The sequence below is a fragment of the Zingiber officinale genome, chromosome 8A (genome assembly GCF_018446385.1).
Source record: "Zingiber officinale cultivar Zhangliang chromosome 8A, Zo_v1.1, whole genome shotgun sequence".
In the NCBI taxonomy this organism is placed as follows: Eukaryota; Viridiplantae; Streptophyta; class Magnoliopsida; order Zingiberales; family Zingiberaceae; genus Zingiber; species Zingiber officinale.
In genome coordinates, this window is record NC_056000.1 from 47,481,120 (window position 1) to 47,505,985 (window position 24,866).

At 37.4% G+C, this 24,866-nt stretch overlaps 3 protein-coding genes across 9 annotated transcripts; 2 read left to right on the top strand and 1 right to left on the bottom strand.

The window, feature by feature from the left end:
• The first annotated feature begins 5,014 nt into the window (after nt 1-5,014).
• LOC122011528 (plastocyanin-like) lies at nt 5,015-5,708 on the top strand. Its single transcript, XM_042567918.1, has one exon. It carries the CDS (start codon nt 5,089-5,091, stop codon nt 5,587-5,589), a length of 501 nt encoding a protein of 166 aa, XP_042423852.1. The 5' UTR covers nt 5,015-5,088; the 3' UTR covers nt 5,590-5,708.
• Nucleotides 5,709-6,534: 826 nt separating this feature from the next.
• LOC122008866 (probable protein phosphatase 2C 60) lies at nt 6,535-16,835 on the top strand. Of its 3 annotated transcripts, none has more exons than XM_042564755.1 (5): nt 6,535-6,710; nt 7,191-7,602; nt 8,178-8,545; nt 9,887-10,123; nt 16,201-16,338. In XM_042564755.1, exons 2-5 carry the CDS (start codon nt 7,284-7,286, stop codon nt 16,207-16,209), a joined length of 933 nt encoding a protein of 310 aa, XP_042420689.1. In that variant the 5' UTR covers nt 6,535-6,710; nt 7,191-7,283; the 3' UTR covers nt 16,210-16,338. The 3 variants fall into 3 exon arrangements, with proteins under 3 accessions (XP_042420689.1, XP_042420687.1, XP_042420688.1); XM_042564753.1 differs by having other exon boundaries at nt 6,538-6,710; nt 16,238-16,835; XM_042564754.1 differs by having other exon boundaries at nt 6,538-6,710; nt 7,245-7,602; nt 16,238-16,835.
• Nucleotides 16,836-17,959: 1,124 nt separating this feature from the next.
• On the bottom strand, nt 17,960-24,662 carry LOC122008867 (E3 ubiquitin-protein ligase MARCHF2-like). Of its 5 annotated transcripts, none has more exons than XM_042564760.1 (7): nt 24,491-24,658; nt 22,500-22,787; nt 22,260-22,345; nt 21,937-22,083; nt 21,199-21,301; nt 19,402-19,514; nt 17,960-18,817 (listed from the first exon to the last, which is right to left on the bottom strand). In XM_042564760.1, the coding sequence occupies exons 2-7, from the start codon at nt 22,738-22,740 to the stop codon at nt 18,725-18,727; spliced, it is 783 nt and encodes a 260-aa protein (XP_042420694.1). In that variant the 5' UTR covers nt 22,741-22,787; nt 24,491-24,658; the 3' UTR covers nt 17,960-18,724. The 5 variants fall into 5 exon arrangements, with proteins under 5 accessions (XP_042420694.1, XP_042420691.1, XP_042420693.1 ...); XM_042564757.1 differs by having other exon boundaries at nt 24,475-24,658; XM_042564759.1 differs by lacking the exon at nt 24,491-24,658 and adding an exon at nt 24,290-24,459.
• Nucleotides 24,663-24,866: the final 204 nt, after the last annotated feature.

Here is a 24,866-nt window from a genome sequence, read left to right on the forward strand (position 1 = left end):
GGGATCGGGTGCATCTGAGAGACGAAGGCTGAGGAAGAGGGCTTCAAGGGCGACTTCGGAAATGATGAGTGTGAGTGTGTAACCAGGACCAGTCGACTGATGGAAGTTCCAGTTGATTGGTCCAGCTAACTATGCACTCGACTGGGAGTGAACAGAAATATTATGTTCGCTTAGCCAACAGTGACCAGTCAATTGGTATTTTCACTAGTTAACTGGTAAGTGATCGTTGTCGATCATTTGCAGAAACTCTGATGTTATCAAGTAGCCGTTGGCTGTGTTCAATGGTTGCACTAGTCGACTAATGGAAGTGCCAGTCGACTGGTGATCAACTCTTTCCTCTCTATATATTGGAAGCTTAGGGCATTGAAGGAGGTTACTGATCTTTTTGATACACTCCTAGTCTTGGCCTCTAGGCTTCCAAAGCCTAACACTCTTCTTCCAATTCCTATTCTCAATCTTGTAAAGAAAAAGAGTGCCTTGTGAGAGGTTGTACTCCACCGAGAAGGAGTAAGGTTTATCTGAAGATTGCTAGGGACTAATCCACCGAAGGATTAAGGGTTTGTCCATCTCAAGGACAAGCCATGGAGTAGGAGCAAATAATCTTCGAACCACGTAAAAGGAATCGTGTTAGCGTTTGCCATTCTTTCTCTACATTGCTTCGAACCACACACTAACCTTGCAGAGAAGAAATCAAGTTGGGGGTGACCTAGCCTATTCAACCCCCTTCTAGTGGCCATCCGATCCCCAACAAGGAGTTGCCGACATTCACGGCCAAGGTGCTCTTTGGACAGCCTCTGACTCTAACCCAGCCCTCGGCCTCGACCCATCCTTCGACCTCACTATCCATTGAGGATCGACTAGCACGACTTGAGGAGTCTTCGACATAGCTCTTGCAGTCAGTCTCGGACGGATTCAACACTCTTTGGGGAGAGTAACCACCAGATTCTCCTTGCTCTGGGAGGAGATGACCACTGGACTTCAACAGATTCTCCGAGCCTTGCGAGTACCTGAGCAATTCCCACCCCCTCTAGCTAATGAGGACTAGATTTGATCATCCTAGTACACTATCATACTTTGTATACTTGGTTGACTAGATCTATCTAGTTGTCCACTTTTTGTCATCTTATTTGGATAATTTATGATTATGTCTCATAGACTAGGCCTGCTATTCTCAAAATATTTTTTCAAATAATTTATAAATTATAAGAAAATTTTCTTACTTTCTAAAAATTCTCATTTGCTTAGATTTTCAAAAATTGATTTTAGCCTTAGTCTAGATCAAATTCATAGAAAGTATGATCCTATAGACTTAGAACTTGAGCATCTCACAAATACACTAGGACTCCCTTGATTGTGTATTCAAAAACTTAGAATGGTGTGAGATTATAGGCAAATTGCCTAGACTTATGATGCATATATCAGTGCATCGATACAAGTCTAGACAAAAAAAAAATACTAAAACTATAATAATCAAGTTAGGTAATCCATCTTAGTCAAACACTAACTGGATACATGTACTTAACTTGACTACCAAGTGAATACTGCTATCTCATGATAATTAGCTAGTAACTAAAGCTAGACATTTAAGGATAATTTCTAGATATTTATTTTCCTTAATATATATCAGTTTCAGGGGGAGAACACTCTCAAAAATATTTTCTTTAACTTACAAACAAGTTTGAAAAACTTGCAATCTTTGAATATTTTTCTAAAATAATGTCTTCAAGTATAAACTCAAAAAGTACTATTTTGTTTTAAAAATTTGAAAAATGTCTTTGAAATTTTTAAAACTTTTTCTAATTTACAAATTCTTATTTAAAATTACTTTGAAAATATTTCTAAAGTTAAAATTCTTTTTTTTTCAAAAATATTTTACAATTATAGAACAGAATTTGGGCTTAAAACTAAGGTTGGTTATTTTAAAAAGATAAAAAATACTTTTGAGAAAAATTATTTATCTTGAAAAACTACGTAATTATGATAATGTTGAAAAATCATATCATTTTTAAAAAACCTGAACTTTTTTCAAAATTATTTTTCTACCTGCTTTCCAAAAAAAACCTTATATTTTTTCAAATCTATTATGCAAAGTTGATTTTTTTGGAAAGGTGGTTGAAAAGTGTTTCACTTAACCCTTTTTTTAAAGCTATTACTAAACAAAAAGCTTAAGTAATTTTATGTTTTCAAAATTTAATTCCTCCCTCCAAATTGGTGTTTAAAATGTTTTTACTAACATTTTATTACTTTCAGTGTTTCTTTTACTTAACTTATTTTGAATTATATATCTATATATTTTTTTTATTAATGTCAAAGAGAGAGGGTTAGGATTTAAATTAGAAATCCAAGAAAATCATGAATACTTAAACCTAAAAGTGATTAAGAGAAATAAGTTTTACTACATATCTTTTTCTTCTTTTACTTCTCTTAAATCATTTTCTATATTTGCTGCATATTTTTTCTAACTTTAACTCAGATTATTTTTTTATCAAAAAGGGGGAGATTGTTAGTGCAATTTACACTAACGGTCTAACTTAGATTTTGATAAATGACAAATGAGTTTAGTTAGGTGCATTTGTGCACTAAGTACTTTAGCAAGTGTATAGAAATTGACGAGTCTGAAGGACCTGACACCAAGCTGAAATTCAAGTAGGTCCAAGAGATCGGATAGCTGGTGCAAAGTCTGACAGTCGGTAGAAGTCTAATTGAGTTTACGGACCTGACAACTAGCATGAGCACCTGGTGGGTCAAGAGGTTAGTCAACAGATTGCAAGTTGGTAAGTAAAGATAAGTCATTGGAAGAAAGTAACTCGATGAGGATGTGTTCTGGTTAAGGAACAGTAGGTGTCGATCAAATTTAAGTCAATTTCAAATCCCTAAACTGAGACCTTGACTAGATCCTAGTCTCTAGGAGACAAGACTTAATTACTACTCAGTATGATTGTGTTAACACTTGTCTTATAGGTTACTATTTGGTTTATTGGACTAACACACTTTGCAAGGCAAGAAGAGCACAAAAAGCCTTAGGTGAACAGTACCCGAGGCGTCTTCCAGGGGAAGGAAGATGCTTTGGCCCATAGAAGGCACCTTCTGCATGGAAGGTGCCTTTCGCAGGATAAAGTTTAGACCTCATCGCGGATAAAGGCCAGCTTGTTTAGGATCAGAATTGCAGCATTGGAGGCGCCTTCAACGCTTCTGAAGGCGGCTTCTATAGCCCTTATAAGGGCTTCTCGACCTAAGCTTCAAGAATAACTTCAATGTGAGCTTCTACTCGTCCATTTGAGGTTCCAACTACACCGGCTTTTTGCTGTGACTCTGCTACGATGCTGTTACCCCTGACTACTACTGAGGAGTCAACTGACATCGAGCCTAAGCTAACAATCTTCATAGGAGTTGGGTAACAAACTTGTAATTTGTGTACTTATTTGCAAAAAGGACAAGTGCAATGTATTGCACTTGTTCTATCTTTCTTTATACTCGATTTCCTTTTTCGGGGGTACCGGAAGAGGTTGTTTAGTGAATTATCCATCAATAGGTCCACGAGATCTGGATCTTGGAGTAGGAGTCGTTGAAGGCTCCGAACCAAGTAAACTGACTGTGTCTAATTTGATTTTTTAACTTGTGTTTTTTATTTCTGTGTTTTTCATTGGGTACTTTGCTTTTAAATTTGAAAAGAAAATAAAAGTTTTAAAGAACCAAGTGATTCACCCCCTCTCACGTGCAACTCGATCCAACAGTCTTAACTCGGACACGACCTCACCATTCCACTCCAGGAGTTTACTTCAACTTAATCACTAAAAATCTGGTCCTACAGAGCTGTTTGGACTTTTTTTGATCCTGCTTAATGTCTGATCAACTTGATCGACTAAGATTTTCTTGTGACATTGAGTTAGCACAATAGATATAAAAAAGTAGAGTAGTGTTAACAACATTCAAGATTCGCTGGTCCGATCGATCACGCACGGTCTACCAGAAATCATTTGGTCACACTTGCTCAGAGTTTACTCCTCCAAGACTTCTCATCTGCCTAACCTCCAGTTAGGACTAGTTACTCGATAAACTTCTCACCATTGCCAAACTTTCAGTTATCTTGACCACTTGGATTTGCTAGTCACTCGGGAAATTACTCACCATTGCCAAGCCTTCAGTTACCTTGACCACTTGGACTTGCTTGTCACTCAATGGACTACTCACCATTGTCAAGTCTTCAATCACTTTGATTTGTTAGTCACTCGGTAGGCTACTCACCACCACCTAACCTCCAGTTAGAATTCCAATTAGGACTTCTTCTTGGTTATGCCAACTTTGACCAAACTCCATTAAATATATTGATAAACAAATATCAAAATTCTATAGGTTGATTAGACTAATAATAATGATAATAGAAAATTAATTATAGAAAATAATTTTAAATTAATTTTAATCACTCGATCGAGATATATTATTTTGACATCATAATTTAAGATCGATATTAATCGATAGTTGGAGATAATATTTTTAAATTCAATATATTAAGCCCTTCACTTCATCAAATAAAATCATTCAAAAATTACTATTATATGTCACTTTATCTTTCCTCTTCGTCTGATTAAGATCCCTTGCTCGCTCGGTTGGTTACTCTCGAAGTTCCAATTGGTGTGCTCGACCGCATAGGAATGTTTCGACAAATATGCAATGACATTTTTAGAACTTCAAATAAAAGAGGGGCCTAATTTGAATTTCTCTTACCATTTTTAAGAACATATGAAACTTAATATCCTCACATAAGGCCACAAACCCCACACGTTTGCCTCTTCCTCACCAGTCACAAAAATAGAAACAAAAAAACAAAAACAAAGACAGATCAAAATGAACCGGCCGGTCTACCATTACTTGATCAAACCGGCTCAATTACTGCTTCACGCTGCTAATTCACTTGGATTATATCATTTTTACGGTCCAATTTGCCCGGTCCAACCGCTAAACCGATCCAAGTCCCTGTCGGAAATAACGATAACTACTCTGCTCCCGGCCACACATGGCACGCCATCGAATCCCTTCCTCTGCACGCTATAAACCTCACCGATTACCTCAATTCTCCGGAGAATCTCCATGGCCGCTACCTTCGCCGCCTCTCCGGCACTCGCCGAAGCCCCTGCTTCCTTCGGAGGCCTCAGGGGCCGCAGCAGCAGCAGCGTGAGGAGGGGCAGTGACAGAGTAGTAGTAGTTCGAGCGTCGCTCAAGGAGGCGGTGGGCTTGGCAGTGGCTGCGACGGCGGCCAGCGCGGTGGTGGCGAGCGGCAGCGCGCAGGCCTTTGACGTGCTGCTGGGGAGCGACAGTGGGGAACTGGCGTTCGTGCCGAGCAGCTTCTCGGTGGCGGCGGGGGAGAAGATCGTGTTCAAGAACAACGCCGGGTTCCCGCACAACGTGGTGTTCGACGAGGACGAGGTCCCGGCAGGCGTCGACGCTGGGGCCATCTCCATGGCGGAGGAGGACCTGCTGAACGCTCAGGGGGAGACTTACTCCGTCACGCTTAGCGCCAAGGGCACCTACGGCTTCTACTGCGCCCCGCACCAGGGCGCCGGCATGGTCGGAAAAGTAACCGTCAACTGAGCACATTAACGGCGACGTTCACGCAGAGTGTTCATTGTGTACGCGCGCTAATTATATTGCTGTAAGCATAATTCTGGAACCTTCGTCAAAATAATTAGTCTTAAGAAAAATTAAAAATATTTTTAATTAATTTTTTAAACAGCAATAACATGGATGACTGACACGTGTAACAAAATAGATTAACGTGGAAATCGTTCTGCCACACGTGTAAAACATATAACGGCACTGAGAAAATCAAAATGGTTCACGTCAAACTTATCGCTCTCCCAAAACAGCGAACTTTGTCACGTAAAAGTAAAGAAAAATGATATGAAGTGTTTTCTTTAACAGAAAATTAATAAAAACTAGAAAATGATATTTGTGTAAAATAGGATGTGCTTTTTATTGTATTTTATTTTTATTTTTAATTAGCGTCATATATTGAACTTAGGCCGATTAATTTCTAAGGTGATGAATTTAATCATATAAATTTTTTTTATAGGGCTATCAGAATAAATAAAAAAAAACTTTGCAATGGACGGTCTATAAACCTAATATTTAAGATCATCCATCAAGAAAAAATAAAAAATAAAAAAAATCAACCGTTAATTTTTTAAAATTAAGAAAACACTCCAGATGCACTTCCGGCGTCCTTTTTATTTTTAATGAAAATAGAGATAAAGATCCCTTTTTATTTTATACAAATAATTCAATGTAGCTCCTAATAAATAATGGGCATTTATAGTTGACTAGATGGAACATGAAAAAAGGGTATATATGGAAAAAACAAATGGGCGAACTTAATTTAATTTTCTATAATTTCATTTGTAATTAAATATAAATTAATAATATATTTTTTAAATATAATATAATTACCTTTTTGCCCCCACTAATTTCCAAATATGGGTCGATATTCTCTCTCCAACGGCGTGCTTTGCTGGCGTTTGCGAACTGTGACTTTTTATAAATGTGGTCCTTTCCGTGTGCTGAAGCATTAGAGCAGAGATAGAGAAAGCAAGCGAGGGGTCGGCCTCCATCAGCCGATGCAAGCCAACCTCAATCCTCTTCTTCTCTTTGATCCGTGGAAGAAGCAAAGCATCCGTCAGATCTGGGGCGTTGGGGAGCAGTTCTCACCCCGTAAGGTGTGTTTTCTTTGCCTGTTCCTCTTTCGAGTATAGATTTTGCGGTTTTTTTTTTTTTTTTTTTTTTGGCGGGGCGTTGTATTTTGCCGTGACTTCGTCAGGAATCATCGGTTGAGTGGGAGGGTTTTTGGAAGAGTGAACAGATCGTGGAAAGTTGAGTGGGATTCTGCTTTTCTGATTCGGGGAGAGGGATGGCCCTTAGAAGTGATCACGTAATCGTAAAGTTTAATGGTTAAGTTTGTATTTGCGTGTTCTGTCAGATGAATCGACTTCGTAGTGAGTATCTAATTTGGATACGCAAATGGAAGAGGAGTAAAAGAGATTTGAAATATTCAAATAGTTTGATATTGTGTTTCTTTCTTTGAATTCTGGAAGGGGAGTTAAATCTTTGATGACCTTCCTGCATTCAGTATCTTTACCTGCTTTAGTTACTGCTTTATAATCCAAATGATATGCTTTATGGGGTTTCTATTGATCCAGTCTCACAGGTGAAGTTGCGCATTCAGTTTCTGATATCAGATTATTTGGGTGTAGATGCTAAAAACACAAATGCGGGCTTAGACGAGATGAGGGATGTTAACAAAATTGATGAACCTTTTTAAGGCCTGCTGGCAACCATCTTCAGACAGATACACCCACACAGATTCTGATTTGGCTGGTCGACAGGATGGGCTTCTATGGTACAAGGACAGTGGGGAGCATGTTTATGGTGAGTTCTCCATGGCCGTTATACAAGCAAATAACTTGCTGGAGGATCAGAGCCAACTCGAGTCCGGACCTCTCAGCTCACTGGAATGTGGCCCATATGGAACTTTTGTTGGTGTTTATGATGGGCATGGTGGTCCAGAAACTTCTCGATATGTCAATGATCATCTCTTTCAGAACATGAAAAGTAAGCTCTCAACATTTAGGGCCTTCCTATAATATAAAGGTTTAGGTACTTCAGTAATTCTTATGAATCATGATGGGAAATATGCTTTGATTTGAATAACATAAGTTACACTAGCACTACTATCAGAAAATCCTCATTCAAAAAAATATTGAAATTTATATTATGAATAGCGTGCATCTTTTTTATAAATATTCATAATAGAGATTCCTTGTTTATCAGTCAACCTTTGGGGAATACACTTCAGGGCATCATAAGTGTTTTTTGGTATGACTTGATCTACTTAATTGTTTGACTGTTGCTGATTTGAGATTCTGTTTAATATTAATATTATATTTTTGATGATTGATGGGTAAGACGAACTGTTGAATCCTTTATGTTTCTTGGAAGTTATCCCATGTACTGATTGAACTCTAAATTGTTTCTTTGTGGTCTTTGTACTTCTTGTTTATTGGTACTCTGTGTTGCTAATTTATAGGCACACTATGCACTGAAATGGATACTTCTTCCATATCAATAATATGCTGTATATTTACGGTGTTTTTAGACCATTATCATAGAATTTTGTGCTTTGACAGGATTTGCAACAGAGCAGCAGTCAATGTCAACTGATGTAATAAGAAAGGCATACCAGTCAACAGAGGAGGGTTTTATCTCCTTCGTAACCAAACAATGGCCTGTGAAGCCTCAGATTGCAGCTGTAGGCTCATGTTGTCTGGTTGGGGTGATATGTGGCAGTACACTTTATATAGCTAATGTTGGTGACTCCCGCGCTGTTTTAGGAAGAGGTGTGAAAGCAACTGGAGAAGTTTTGGCTGTGCAATTGTCAGTGGAACACAATGTAGCAATTGAATCTGTGAGACAAGAATTGCATTCGATGCATCCTGATGATAAACAAATTGTTGTTTTAAAGCATAATGTATGGCGTGTAAAGGGCATAATCCAGGTATATACATGCTTATGACATAGTGATGGATTAGTTTAGTTCTATACCTTCTACCTCTTGCTTTCTTGAATTTATTATTCTGTCAAAGAAGAAGCATGCTTGATTTGGAGGTAACCAAGGTCCAACGGTTTGCTAAAATAACCCATGTATCGGTTGGTTTGATGTCATATATGCTACAAAGCACCATCATATGCAAACCTTTTGTTTTATTTAATCTATCATGCAATACTCATCCTTCATTTATGAACAATAGACTTGCCCTTCTTTCCTATCATAAGGTTGGTTGTCAGATTGTTGTTCACATCGAAAATCATTTGGTGAATTTCGTGTCCAATTAAAAATTATGAAACAAGTTAACATATCTTTCTAACCGTAAAGAATATTTTTTACATAATAAAATATATCAAAACCTAATGTGAAGCATGAAACATGTTGCTGCTGATATGTAATTACAAAATATTATTTCATTTCATTTAGAAACTTGATATTTCTAACCATTTATTGTATTTGTCGACACAACTTTTCTTCAAATAGGTAGGATCGATAACAAGGAATTTTTTTTATGAACTATTTATGACAACTCATCCCTCGCTGTCCACTTGGAGTCTCAATGACATTGACAAAGTTGTAGAGAGGAGGAAAATGACGATACTACCTGGAGAGGAAGAAGACGTATCATCATTTACTATCAATTCAATCTCAATGTGACAAGATTTGTTGTCCTCAAGTCAAGTGTTAACTCCACAGAGCAAGATTTCATCTTCTAGGATAAATTTCACCCTCCTTGACCTCTCCACTTCTGCTGTGTAACATAACATACTTCATCCTTCTTTTTATAATGGAATGAATTGATAGATTGGTTTAATTTTTGGTAAGTTGGGTTTGTTAAACAGGTCATATTTAATCTCAATGTGAATTGTGAATCATATGTTTCTAGCCACTAGAATTTTGTCATATGCACAATACCTGCTTTCCAATTGTTACTATGACAAGAACTTAAGTTTGCAGGTATTAAAGGCTCACTGTTTTTTAAATGTTTAGAATAGTGATGTAACAGTTGAGGGCCTTTAGGCTAATCTTTTTCTACATCTCTTGGGATATTACTCTGTTAATGGCATTTAGTGTCTCTCATTAGGAGGTGACCGAATTCTGATATTAGTGTGACACTACCATTCTTCCTTTGACATCATATGTTTCATAGAACACTTGGTGATGTGCACTGTACCAATTACGCCCTTTCTGTTGCATTCTATCTCAATCGTGTATGTTTATAGTTTATGTATGAATTGTGTATTTAAAGAATATTTTCCTTTTAAAGAAAATTACTTCATTCTATTTCAGATCTCCAGGTCAATTGGTGATGTATATCTAAAAAAGGCTGAATTTAACTGTGAACCATTGCATGTAAAATTCAGGCTTCGAGAGCCATTCAAGAAGCCTATACTGAGTGCAGAACCATCAATTATTGTGCAACCACTACAACCTCAAGATCAGTTCCTTATATTTGCATCTGATGGGCTCTGGGAGCATCTTAGTAATCAAGAAGCTGTTAATATTGTCCAAAACAACCCTCGAAATGTGAGTTTAACTCGTTTTCCTCATTACTGACGTTGCAGATTTCATTAGCATTACAGTTTTCCTGCACCATTGAACTTATATTGGAATCCTATTACTTTCCAGTTGTGTATACAATACTCCAAATTTCATAACAAACTGCATAGATAAGCATCTGCCAGGGTTTTTTTTTTCATGCATTGCACCTGGTACTTTGTGTTGTTTTTCTATAGTAACTTTATGAAGGAATTAGGTGAAGTTGGATGTACTCATTCGTCTGCTCTAACCATTAAACATTGTATAGTCTTACAGAACCTGCTGCTACTGTTGAACTAGCTGGAAGCAGTGTTTGATAGTGAGTTGCATTTGCACAAATATACACTTTGTGTAGGATCGAACTCGACGTTAGAAGGAGTGGCTGATGAATAACGTTACGAATTTTACGAGCTAATATTTTCAGAAATAACTAATAACAGAGTAAAAATATTAACCTAACACAAATTTAATCACAAGCAGCAAAGCAATGTAAACATGCAAAACTTGTTCAATAGTTAATCAATTAAAACAGAGATAGACATGCACAACAATAATAAAATATGATTCTGATTTTTTAATTTCTCCTTACAGCCTCTGGAAAGGTGGAGAAACTTTACAAACAAAAAAGATCTAAAAATTAAGCACAAATAAAATAGATATGACAATATAAGAATTGATGCGTGAGGTTGCAGTGTGTCGTAACACAGAAAGCAGAGCACAGTATAGCACGAGCACAATTGCACAAGAATGGAAAAAGATTGAGTGATTTTAAAGCTTTGCCTGGAGGCCCTTTATATTACCCTCTTCTGTTGCTGACGTGGCATCCTCTGGTCGACTTGAGGCTCCCCGATCGATTGGAGGGTGCTGATGTGGCTGCAATGTCTATCTAGTAGATAACGTTGTCCGCATTCTCCGATCGACCTGCGACCCTAGAGAAGGGTCAACCTTGATCTTGACCTGACTTGTCCGGATCGCTAGATAACATCTTCTACTCGAAGCATTTCCGGTCACCCATATGCTTCGGTCGCCCGTTTGCCCGAGAGTTATTACTAGCTAGTCGCTCGGACTTCCTCCAGTCGCTTGGATTCCTTCCAATCGCCTAGACTCCCTGACTTCACTCGTCGAGATCATCACCAGCCAGTCACACTTCGCTTCCCTGGTTACGCATAATGAGTATGATATAGGATTTTAAGTTACACTTTCTTTGTGTCTAGATGTCTAGCTTCCTGCAAACTCATCTAAACTGAGTTGCCAAGCTACAACTTCCAGTTGAATTTACTTGGACTTGTTTGCTAAGCCTTCAACTCTCCTCTAACTTCACTTGGATTTTTCTGTCAAGCCGTCAACCCAACTGATTTCACTTGGTCTCCACTTGGATTTGATCCACCTAATTCCCAACTAGGACTTTCTTGCTTGGTTTGAACCAAGACTTAGCTCCTACTTGATTCTTAATCAGGACTTTAGTTGCCTATTTCCACTAGGACTTAAGTCATTGCCTGATTCCCAACCAGAACTTTAGTTGTCTAGCTTTACTAAGACTTAATTATTGCTTGGTTTCCGATTAGGACTTCATCACTGTCAAGTAACATACTCCTGCACACTTACACCAATTTGTTAGATCTTAACAAACCTAATTTTAACCTTAGTCATATATCAAAACTTTGGGTTCAATGTTGTGCTTCCAGTACTAACAATCTCCCTTTTTTTCATAGTATGAAAACTAAGTTAAAGTTAGTTAAATATAATCAAAAAATATTTTTTTAAGTTTATATTCAATGTATGACAATAATAAATGATAAGTGCAATCATATGTGAATTAATTTAAACTTATAACTCCCCTTAATTATAACTTGCCCTTAATCATATAAAGATTTTGGAAGTCCTAAATTGGGAAGTTTTGAACTTTTGCAAATAATAATTTAAAACAATTTGAATTTGAACTTTTCTTTAACCAACCCTCCCCCAATTAAACAAGACATAAGTTAAACCATAATTCCAAATAATTAATTGTAAATTAATAAGCAAGATTAAGGCAGGCATGTAATTAATTATAAATTGGAAGTCTAAGCTATGTCATATCACATATACAAAATAAGACAAGACCAAAAAGATAATAGAAGTCAAAATCCAAGTCATAACAAGTTATAACTCCATAAACTAGTCAAGTCAACTATGAGTCAAGACACCCAAAACCAGACAATTATATATCCAAAAAAAGTCAACTCCAGGTCCACTAAAGAGATAAGCTAAGATTGATCTAGTTAGGAGGGGATGCTGGCCCATGTGCTGAGCAACCAAATTGTAGGATTGAACTCGACCCTATAGAGAGGGGGTGAATAGTGTTACAAATTTTATGAGCTAATATTTTTAGAAATAACTACTAACAAAGTAGCACAGTAGAAATAATTGAAATATTAATCTATCACAGATTTAATCAGAAGCAACAAAGTAATGTCAACAAGCAAAACTTGTTTTAATCAATTAAAGCAGAGATAGACACACGCAACAATAATAAAATATGATTATTATTTCTTAATTTCCTTTTGGAAAGGCGGAGAAACCTTCGAAAAAAAAATCTAAAAATTAAGCACAAATAAAACAAATATGACAACACAATAAATAAAAATGAAAAGATTACGCTAGATGTTGCTGATCAGAATTGAAGCACGAGGTTGCAGCATGTCGCGACACAGAAAGCACGTGAGCATTAGAGCACGAGCATAGTAGCACAAGAATGGAAAGAGATTGAGTGATTTTAAAGCTCTACCTCGAGACCCTTTATATAATCCTCTTCTATTGTTGATGTGGCATCCTCAAGTAGACATGAGGCTCCCTGGTCGACTTGAGGCTCCCTGGTCACTTGGAAGGTGCTGATGTAGCTGCAACGTCTATCTAATAGATAATGTCGTCTGTGTTCTCCGGTCGACATGAGGTCCTCCGGTCGCTTGGAGAAGGGTTAGTCCTGATCTTGATCCAACTCGGCCGGATCGTTGGATAACATCTTCTACCGGTTTGGAAGTCGCCTGTACGCTTCAGTCGCCCCGACCTCGCTACAGTTGCTTGGACTTCCCAACTGCATTCATCGAGAGTTATCACCAACCAATAGAGCTGTTAGACATAAAGACTTGTGGTGGAGCAGGTCGACCTGTCATCTTGGTGGGTTGGGAAATCCCAATCCAACTTAAGGCGGATTGTGGGTCAGGCGAGCCAACCCACGAGCCTACCCAAAAAAAATTATATATAGAAGAAAATTAAAATCTAATTAATCTAAATCCAACCAAATATGCTAGAATGAGAAATTTACGTACCTTTTTTTTAAGTGACTTTTGAATCTCTACCACTCGATTTGGAAATCTAATTATATTGATTATTCGATTTTATAGGTGAGTTGGTTCTAGAAGGTGAAAATTGGACAAGCATTTGTTGTTTTATTTTAACTTTCTATTCTAAATGTTCATGACTCTATAATTCATATTTGTTAAATAAGTTGCCAACTTGAACTTTTTTCCATGATATCCCCTAATTCATGTATTATTTAATCTGTTTATGCCTTGTAAATCACAATTTCAAGGTAACTCGCTTATAATTTTTTTGTTTCCTCAACTCGTGGGTCAACTCAAGCCCACCGCAGGCTTACCCGTGCATGTCAGCCCGCCTTAACCCATCTTTAAATAGGTTGATAAAATTTTAACCCAATCCACTTAAATTATTTGGCGAGGTAGGCCAAGCCGATGAACCCAATCCAAATTTACAACTCTACCAACCAATTGTCGGGACTCCTCTCTGGTCGCTTGGAATCGTCGAATGTCGCTTCCCTACAATGGTTACATGTAATGAGTATGATAGAGGATTTTTAAGTTACTCGCACTTACTTTGAGTCTAGATGTTCAGCTCTCAGCTGACCCATCTAGAATGAGTTGTCACGCTACAGCTTTCAGCTAATTCTACTTGGACTTGTTTGCAAGTCTTCAGCTCCACTTCACTTGGATTTTTTTGCCAACCCTTCAGCTCTCAGTTGACTCCACTTGCACTTGATCCATTTAGTTTCCAATTAGGACTTTCTTGCTTGGTTTCCAACCAAGACTTAGCTCCTATCTTATTCCCAATCAAGACTTCATCTATCTAAGTTCTACTAGGACTTAACAACTATTTGGTTTCTAAGGATCTTTCAATTATTAGATTAGACGATCTTTTTCATGAAAAAGCGAATAGCGCGTTTCACTTTTTCATGTTTTTCGACAACTTGAGAGAGTATGCTGCGGAAATAAAGAAAACAAGCACAAAGCTTGCTTTTTCATGTTTTTCGACAACTTGAGAGAGTATGCTGCGGAAATAAAGAAATCAAGCACAATGCTAACAAGCTTTGTTTTACATTGTTCACAGCCTGTACTATTAGTCCAAGGCCAGCGATTGTTATTCACTTTCGTTGAGCAATCCACTATCAATTCGTTAAGTACAATAATCAAAATATGCAATTACACTTAACAAAATAAACAGTACCAACAACACAAGAAGATTCAGAATATAGCATTGTTGTTAGTGCGGCGTTTCGACATAGGGAAGGTTTCAGAGTAGCACACAAGTATGGAAGTTATAGAAAATGATGTGTCTTAGGTGCTAATTGAACCCTTCTTATCCCTTCTAGGCGCCTCAATAAGGCTAACGTGGCATGACCTCCTCGAAGCTTATCCTAATTCCGGTGCCCGGATCCCTTGCGCCTGGACGTTGATATGCTCCGACCAATCAGAAGTTGCCGCCTCATCCTGCCATCGGGCTGAGTTTAGGGCGTCTAGATTCCTTCCAGCTGATTCTAGAATTTAACTCCTATATCACAGAGTTAACACAGAATAATAATAATAAAGTGCAAAGTAGTCAGTCCAATTTGGATTGTCTAGTCTTGACTTTTAAGTTTCCAATGAAACCCTAGGTCAGACCAATACTGATTGTTCCCTCTCGAGGGGAGAGATTATCTATTTGCCAAACATCCTGTCCTCTGGACCTGTTTGAACTTTTGCTCAGCATCCGATCTTGACCTTCGGGACTTCTAGCTAGACGTTTGATCTTCAATCCGTCTAGACTTCTACCTCGTGTCTTGACTCCTGAGCTTCCTGCCTAGTGTTCTCGACCCGTAGGACTTCTGCCCGACATCCTCGATCTACCAGGACTTCTTTGCTTAGCTACAACTAGGGCTTTCTCTTTGATAGTGTCAATGACTTTTGCCTTGTCTAGTATCCACTCAACTTGACTCTGTCTAGCCGCAACTAGAGCTTTCCCCTTTCCTAGTGTCCAGGACTTTTGCCTTGTCTAGTATCCAGTCAACTTGACCTAGTAGGACTCCTGCCTAGTGTTCTCGACCCTTAGGACTTATGCCCGACATCCTCGATCTACCAGGACTTCTTTGCTTAGCTACAACTAGGGCTTCCTCTTTGATAGTGTCAATGACTTTTGCCTTGTCTAGCATCCAGTCAACTTGACTCTGTCTAGCCGCAACTAGAGCTTTCCCCTTTCCTAGTGTCCACGACTTTTGCCTTGTCTAGTATCTAGTCAACTTGACCTAGTAGGACTTTCTGGTTGAACTACTTGCACACGTAGTCAACCTTGTTAGATCATAATACACTTTAATTTTGAACCATTTGCCAATATTAAAATCAAATTCAACCTGTCATTTTGCCATGTTGAGCCGCCGATGAGTTAACATGCTCGTCACCCCGAGGACAACAAAAGTAATGCAAAGATAAAGTTTAATAGATAGATTGAGCAAAACTTCGTGAAACTTCTATTTTTTTTATTCGATGCTATTTAATTCTTGAAAATGCTGGGATTCAACTATCAACTTAGGCAACTGTTGTCTGAAGATGGTTTCCGTTTCATGTAAGATACAATATTCAGTTTGATAAATATCATCGCATTTGCTTTTATAAGCTATGCATGCCATTGAACAACTTCTATTTCATCTATTTAGAGTTTGCTGTTTGTTTGATTTGTTAGATTAACCTGTAATTTCCCCTAGTGTTGATTAAATGCTCAAGTGCGGCTCTTTCAATTATTGAACTTTCTTCTTGCAGCCATGGTGACTAAAACCCTTTTTCATAAATCCTACAGGGGAGTGCTCGGAGACTCATCAAAGCTGCGTTACAAGAAGCTGCAAAGAAACGTGAGATGAGGTACTCGGATCTCAAGAAGATCGACCGCGGAGTTCGTCGACATTTCCATGATGACATAACTGTAATAGTCGTATTCCTTGACTCGGATCTTGTTAGCAGAGCCAGCTCACTCAAGGGACCCTCCCTTTCTGTACGAGGAGGTGGCATCAATACCCGAGCACATTCTCTTGTTCCCTCTACAATACCGACAGAAGATCTTGCTAGCTTGTAGGTAGATCCTTCTTGTTCTATTCACTGAAATGTACCAAATCAAAGCAGGCCAGCCTTCTTTACCTGCCTATTAAACAAGCAAAGGGTGAACTTCCTCAGCGACTTCACACGGTAACCGAATATAGACCTTGGAGGGTGTAATACTTGGCCAAGGAGGAGCTCTAAAAGACAACAATTTTTTGCTAATTTCAAAACTTTGTTCAGGTTATACTTTGAATTTATCATGTATCATTGTTTTGACCCACTCTTTTCACTTGTTCTAGTATCTTTAATTCAATCAGCTACCGGATGCCCCCACAATAGATACAAGGGTATGTTCAAATCAACTTTTAAACCTCTTGCTACGTCTTTACCTCTGATATCAGTTTCGTTGGATGCAAATTCTGTGTGCTTAGCCATAAAAATGTCGACTTTAATAATCTAAATTTTGAGGAAAAGCACGTCTATACCATGCAGTTGATATGATAATATACCGTTTTATCGTTTTGGTAAAGTGATTTTGATAATATGTTATGTAGGATACGATTGCATACTAATTTCTTGAGATCTGTATTATGTAGGATTTTGATAACACGTTAAAATTGAACTACCTTCTCGGGATCATCTTTAGTCTTTTTTTTAGTAAGTTTTCATTATTGCGAAAAACTTTTGGGTGAACGATATCATCCGATATATGGATGATATATCTATCATATATAAGCTCTTCCACCAAGCACATTCACAAAATCTTTAGTTTCACCATACAAATAAAAATAAAAATCTAACATTAGTTGAGAAGAGGGTCATTTAAAATGAGGCTCAATGGGTAAAATTTTAGGGTTTAGGGTTTTGCTATGAGCGTTGACTAAGAATCAATATTAGTTGACACTACAAAATAATTTATATTGTATAATAAAAGTGCCTTAGAACTTGAAAATTAAAACTCTGATCCGCCCCTATCCAAATAACCAACAAAATCTATATAAAAAATTAAAATAACAAGCTAAATCCGCCTGACCATTTTTTTAAAAGCTTTCCAGTTTAGGGCCAGAGATGTATCTTTAATTTTATTTTTTGGGCAGAGAAAAACATTCTATTATTTTCCTGACCTAAAGCCACACTTTTCCCTTTTCCTAATGAGCAGTATGATCCTAGTTAGTTACATTGATGCACAAGTTTCCACGAAAATTCGATCAAACACCTTTAACAATAAATGGGGGAGAAGAATAAATATTTGCAATGCAACATAATCCAAGGATGTGAACCGATTAGGAAGACACGTTATTCAGTCGTCAAGGAGCTCACCAGGAGAACTCATGTAGTACAAATGTTATTACGGCACAAACCCACACACACAAAAACAAGAAATGAATCGGAAAAACAATCTAATAGGGGAAAGGTGAGATATCTTATATTGATCTAAGTTCGTACAGTTGCAATAACTCTTATGATTCAGGCTACGTAATACAAGTTTGAACAAAAAGTTCGTGTTGCAAACTCAACAAAAAAATAATGGCTGTGGAATGTTCTTAAATTGTACATACACAAAGAATCAGATAGTTACGCTTAAACAATTGCTCAATCATGTAGTAAAAAGAAGAATATAACAAAAAAGAAAAAGAAAAAAAAAAGAAGTGAACTTGCCTTCAACTTTAAAGCTCTCTATGGTTAACTCAGTCGCTTACTGAAGCTGAGAAGACTAATCCATCTTTACTTCCCTCAGTTCTTGTGGCTATGCGTGTGCAGCTCGCTTTGCCTCCTCTAGCAGTGTCGTTGATTAAACCCAGAAAGATTATTCCAATAGCAGAAGGCAAAATATAGCCAATGGATAACCTAGCAGTGAAATATAGCAAACCTGATACACAAGTATCAGCTCGGGAAGGATCAAAATGAAGACATGCAGTTTGGAGATCGTGACACAAGGGTATTGCTTGGGGCTAAGTGTTGATGTAAATCAGCTTTGAAGAAAGAGAGAAGAGGCAATTGAATTGTGTGGTCTGGAAGATTTGATCCATGCAAGAGAAGCTTTCCTAATCTTAACTTATCTAATCTCAAATTGATGCCGCGTGAATTCTCAGCAAAAGAAGGAAAAAGTACTGCATGTTAAGAGAGAGAGAGAGAGAGAGAGCGAGACAATGACATGGGAATACTGGGAAACAATTGTCATTGCTGATCAGAAACATTTTACTGCAAGTTTTTCTACCAGAAGCCACGTACTTGAGGAATTTAGACCGTCTCAATATAGCCCCAGCATTTGCAACTCAGTAACATGACTAGGATCAAGTTCAGGCACATTCTTATTTTCATCTCGACTTTCCACCACGTACTCCTGCGATTATATTAGTTGGATGATCTCAATTAAATTTTCATCGATCAGAAATACCAAAAATCTAAAAATGAAATAGAAGACCAATGTGTATATATTCTGAAATCCAGCAGATACCTAAGTCTGATTGGAAATATGCATCCACATCATACAAATAGAAATATTATGGTCCAGCTGGAAGAAGGAAAGGGTGATATCGAGAAACAGGCAGGTTGTTAATATCTCATTAAGGCACATTTAATTTTAACAAATTTAAAATATGCTAAATTTGCATTACATGTCCTAGAAGGCAGTTGTCTCATAAGTCATAATATACTCTTTTTTTGTTGCAAGAGAGGGAGATAAGAAACACACAGAAACTGCTGTCTGTTTCTTTGTAAATGGATTAGACTTGGTGAATGTTAAAAACTCCAGACAAGCCATTTTAAGAACGATTTCAAGAATGAAGCCATGTGTTCGCAGTAGATTATGGTAAATCCCAAAATACTTTTGTATTGCTCGAGAGGAACATGAGATGTGACTATATAAGAAGAAGATAAGCAAGAGCAGTCTCCTGGGAGATCCAGGAAGTAGGCAACATCTCAAACCTTTGTCAGCTCCTGTTTTGCAAGAACATGGTAATGCCTCTCATTAATTCTCTGTCCACAAATTATAGCAATGAAGAAGCCATATAGCAAGCCCACCAGAATTACAGCCAATACTGCTTCATGGAGCAAAGCATCAGCAAAAAGAATAACTCAAAAAAAAAAAAAAAAAGAAGAAGAAAGAACGAAGCAGAGGGCTTCAAACAATACAGAAGTAGCAGATAGCAGAAAAGGACATGACTACAAACACTTTTCTTGACAAACAAATCGCTACACTTACTGAACACCTGATTAGCAAGAGTATCTACACTTTTGTACTTGTAACTTTGATTCTTTTTAGCAATGACAATAAATTGTCTAGACAGCTGCAAGGATGCTTAAACGAAATGAGACAATAATTTGAATCCCAGGTAAAATTAAACCATTTTTTTATCCAAAATCAAATATAAGAAGTTCCTCTATTTGTAGAAGCTCAAATTTCAAATATGATTCAAATATGGACGGTGTACAAGTCTAGCAGAAAATTGCTCTTAAGGAAATACTTCTAATCATATTCCAATATCAGTATGTCCTGACAATTGCAAATCAAGGAAAGTAATGGAGGAATGTCTTATTCCAAATGACCTATCTATAGAAATTTGAATGTTGAGTTCAATAGATTCCGCTCCTGCAAAGGTTAACTAGGAATGAAGTCTTTGAGTTGAGGCAATGTGGTGCCAAAGCAATACTGTGAATACCTTTCTATTGGTTAATAAGCCTGTTGAGTCAATATCCTAGATGTTTTTTGTTCTTTTTCTGAAATCAAATTCCCAACCAATATGCAAGCAACTATCAGGATGATAAAAGGCTATCAGAATTACTCCTATACAACAAGGGTTCCACAACACATGCAATGATCTGAGCAAGGACAATATAGAGAAATCAAAATAACTGATTTGTATATCTGAGCATTAAATTTTAATACAAGCAACTTCAATGTTTGAGAATATTACAAGATATTAGTTGTTTCATGAGGAGTGGGATTAGATTTGTATGACATGTGAACTACTACTATGGAGCTTGTTACAAGAGCATGCATCCTTATTACAGCAAAAAAATGTGAAGTGGAACTATAATCCGCAAACGCATGTGTTTGATAAAATATTTGAAATCACATTTAGGCCGCAGGTATGTATTATGAGTTCATCGGGCCTTTGAAGATCATAATATACCAATAACGAAGATTTTGGTTCAATCCTGGGTGATGTCATTTTATTAGTAATAGTAAAGTCATTTATCTTATTATAAGATTAATCTTCAACATCATGCCACGATGGCAAAGTGTACTTTGTAAATTCACAACCCTTCTATTCTCACGTGATTGATGATGGCAAGGTCTATTATTCATAGAAAACCCATAATTCCATGCTGCCTCACCTACTGTGTCAATTAAACTTGCCCTATGCAAGGAACATTAGCTTAAACCAAGTTGGATGACCATGTCATTCTAAATCACCTAAATAGCTGGTAAACGTTTTCTGATCAAATCATTTATCATCTGAATCATAGTTATGATTTAGAGCCAATTCTTGGATGCCAAGGATCATGCCCTGCTGGTCAGTTCACATCCAGATAATCACTCTATATGCTATGCAGCCTGAAGTACAACCACAACTGATCCAGATTGACTAAGCTAACGTTTTTGCATCCATCACAAAATAAGGAAGATTTCAATGACTAATTAACTAGAAAATTGCAGATTATCTTTACAACCACCATGCAACAAAACAAATTTAACAAGGTCTCAACAAAAAGACTTACTCGCCATTGTGTAAAAACCATAAGGATGTTCTTCGTACCCAAACATTTCTCGCAATTCTTCACCATAAAATCTGTACACCAACATACCCAAGACAGCGACAACCTATCAAATGCATTTAGAGAAAAAATTTAGGTAACAAAATAGAAAGGTTATCTAACATCATCAAGTTATTCAAATTAGAGTATAGCTCTGACAAATGATATGAGATAGTATAAACATTTTCAGAGTTCGGACATCCAATAAATTCTATAGTTAGAAGAATTGGATTAATTAGAATAACACTTTTGCAAGGGGAGAGGAAGATTAGAGAAAAGTTTAGTTCAATGTTACAAAACATGATCTAATTGAATTGAATACTACTAATAATACAGTCTTGCATAGAGCGAAATGATAAGATCATGTAGTCAAACATAAATAGTTGAGACAATCAGAGCAAGATGATGATGTTGATCAAGTTATTCAAATTACGGCAAACTACAAATCAAGGCAAAGTTCATAGGATAAATTGCAAACAGGGCACAAATTCTTATAGGACTAGAAATAAGTTTTCATAATTAAAATTTTTGTCATATATAGATGGCTAACATATGAAACAAAACATAGTTTGAATAAATGCATAGAAAATAATACCAAAGGTAATAATTACCATAGGAAAATTGCAAAGAAATGCTTACTAATAGATAGCTAACCAAATCAATACATATTACAAAAAAATAATATAACACAGTAATATCTACCAGTTGCACAATAAAAAATATAAGAACATGGTCCCTGGCTACAAGGAGTTGAAATTTCAATCTAAGCCACCACCGATCTGGAGGCACATTTGCTCGCAGTAAGAAAGCAGCTCTGCACTCTGTGCAGTGTGCAAACGCAAAGCCCTCCTGTTAGAAAAATGATATAGAAGAATAAGAAAACAATCACTGGGCTCAAAACAAAGGACTCCAGGCAGTTTTCTCAAAAATAATTCTGTTACAAGGGAATACTTATGACTTATCCATGCTGAAACTAGATGCAAATAAAAGTGGTGAACAGCTGATATCAACTTGCTTAACTGTACCTTTGTTGATCTCCAATTGTCAAGACAAGATCGATGAACATACTTCTGTGTTCCCCTGCAATAGCAAGGCGCAATCAAGTCATCTCCTGCAAGCAAAACTAAAATGTCAATAGAATAAGTCTGGAATGACTATCAATAGTTCTCATAATTTTCCTATTAAGTTTGCATTAGTTTATAGTTCTTCTCTATATCAACTAATTTGCACATAATCTTAATGTACCAATTATAATTAGTAAAGACCTCCTGTATCAAGGCAAATTCTGCATTGTGGACAATCTTGATTGACCAAATTACATCGCTCATCATCAATATCATCCAGGTCACACTCAGTAGCCACAACCCTAATTTCACTTGAAGATGGTGACTCAGAGCCAAATGTAGCAACTGACTTTGGAAGAATTGGCTCAGTATCAGATACTTCTTGACTATCATTAGATATTGTCAACTGCATCTTGATGGCGATCCACTCATAACCAGACATCAACAAGTAGATCAATTTGGTGGATCATATCAAAAGCTCGAAAAGACCTGCAAGTAATTCTTTCCTCTTTTAGAGAAGAGTATAAACAAAGAAATTGGCAAGGCCTGATGTGATAGCAACAGGAAAAGACTTAGTCTCTGGTTACAGATTATACAGGGAGGCCCCAACCTTAAAACGCAAAATTATTAGGAGTAATAGCCTCCACTAGCATCTAACATAAACAGTTTTCAGATGGCCTCTATTGCTATATAATGTCCAAAAATGTTATTCACTTAGGTCTAGATATTTGACATAATATCCAAGGGGCAAACAGAGTACATGAATGCAAACAATAAATAGGAAGCACAAGTAAAATGATAAATACAGAAAAATTCAGAAAATGAGGAGTTGTTTTCTTGAACCTTTATCCAACCAGTCAATTTCATCTCAAGTCACAGTTTTTTGCAAGTTCATTCCTAAGCAAATGTTTTATCTGATCTGCAAATCACATCCTGGTTTTTACACACAACTGATTTAACATTGGGAAGTGTATATAAATAATGTCATAAGAAGTGTAGATTAACCGTGCGACATCAATAAAGTACTTAGAGAGAGAATTTGAGTCCCCATGGGGGTGCCCAGTTCGCTGGTGGATGGTAGATTTGTTACAATGGAGCAGTAATCAATTCCCGACGGGCGCATGGCCTCGGGGAAAAACTCCTCCCACCCCCTAGCCACTTGGGGGTCGGCTATAAGCTGACCCCGTAATTTACCTCCCCTCACATAACCTGGGACGGGTTGTGAGGGGCGTTTCAGGTTTTGCTACAATTAGAGAGACAATTTGAAAACAATTTATAGTTTAAATATAGGATCACTGGATTCAAGAACTTGCACTTGTATTTTCAGTGAATATTGTGAATCCACAACTAAGGCTTGAGTCTCTTTTACAAAAAATTTGGAATATGATTGGCCCCATCTTGAATGCCTAGTAAATAAGGATTCTTGTATAAAATCAGCCAAGATACAACTTCTATCTTCTATCCGTCATACACAGATGAGGCAGTGCAACAAAGAAAATGAAGTTGGGATGCAAACTGGAAAGTATACAAAATCCTTCCATAAACTAAACCCACTTCTATGGCAAACATGATAAATAATACGAATCACAACTAGCAGGGGAACAAAATGGGTTCAATCCCATTAAATAAAATAAGAATCACAACGTTAACATATCCAGCTCATGCAAGAACTCAAAACTTGCAGCTTTTACTATACTAGTTCCAATTTTTTGAGAGAAAGAGTAAGAGTAGTCATCCGGCGCTGCTGCTAATTCATGTCGAATAGTGAAAGACCGTCACCAAGAAACCACATTGGCTGTTTTTCCTATCACCAGAAAAATATTTCAGCTGAGCGTCCAATTATCAACGCAAATGATTTACGGATCCAGATATCAAGGTAGTTAGGTAGTTATTTGTAGCATCACCCGCAGCTATGGAATCCAGAGAGTAAACTAAGTGAGAAGACAACAACTTGTAAATCACAAAAACAAACTTCAAAAGATGACTTATACTTGACCAATAGCCTCCAGATCCAGAAGAAGCCAAACCCAATAACAAAGATAAAATGTCTCGAGTGTCCAATTCCGCCAATCACAAAAACGCACGAATTGAATTAGACAACTTATTGGCAATCATTTGGAGTAAATACAAACAGAATACAGATAGATCAAGAAACCGACAAGAACAAGGGAATTACCGTTCGGAGGAATCACCTAAAGCGCTGTTGGATCTAGCATGGAGACAGATGTACGCCGAGGGCAGGCGCGCGACAGATGGAAGAAGAAGCGAAGAGGGAGATCCAGTCGTCGAAGGAGTCTAGGGCTTCTTGCTCTTCCTGGAGATCAAGCGAAGACGAGGAAGAAGTGAGATTCTAGAGACCAAACCAAGAGAAACACAACAAAACGTGTACAGGAATTGACTACACGCCCTCAAGAAACGCACCCAGTGCCATCACCTCCATCTTCGCTGTCGACGACCCTTTGGGACCCACTGCGCAGAAAAGAACTGATCCGACCGGAGTAGGAATGTTGGTAACGAATTTTGGGACGTCAAATTTTGAACACTAGAGGATGGGATGGGGGTCCGTCC

Excerpts from the sequence above, each read along its gene's own strand:
- LOC122011528 (XM_042567918.1), top strand. The coding sequence starts at position 5,089 with ATGGCCGCTACCTTCGCCGCCTCTCCGGCACTCGCCGAAGCCCCTGCT.
- LOC122008866 (XM_042564753.1), top strand. The coding sequence starts at position 7,284 with ATGTTAACAAAATTGATGAACCTTTTTAAGGCCTGCTGGCAACCATCT. Across the intron at positions 7,603-8,177 it reads TCTCTTTCAGAACATGAAAA|GATTTGCAACAGAGCAGCAG; the intron begins GTAAGCTCTCAA and ends GTGCTTTGACAG. Across the intron at positions 8,546-9,886 it reads GTGTAAAGGGCATAATCCAG|ATCTCCAGGTCAATTGGTGA; the intron begins GTATATACATGC and ends ATTCTATTTCAG.
- LOC122008867 (XM_042564760.1), bottom strand. The coding sequence starts at position 22,740 with ATGTCTGGTTATGAGTGGATCGCCATCAAGATGCAGTTGACAATATCT. Across the intron at positions 19,515-21,198 it reads TGGTTTTTACACAATGGCGA|TATTGGCTGTAATTCTGGTG; the intron begins GTAAGTCTTTTT and ends TCCATGAAGCAG. Across the intron at positions 18,818-19,401 it reads CAAAACAGGAGCTGACAAAG|GAGTACGTGGTGGAAAGTCG; the intron begins GTTTGAGATGTT and ends ATATAATCGCAG.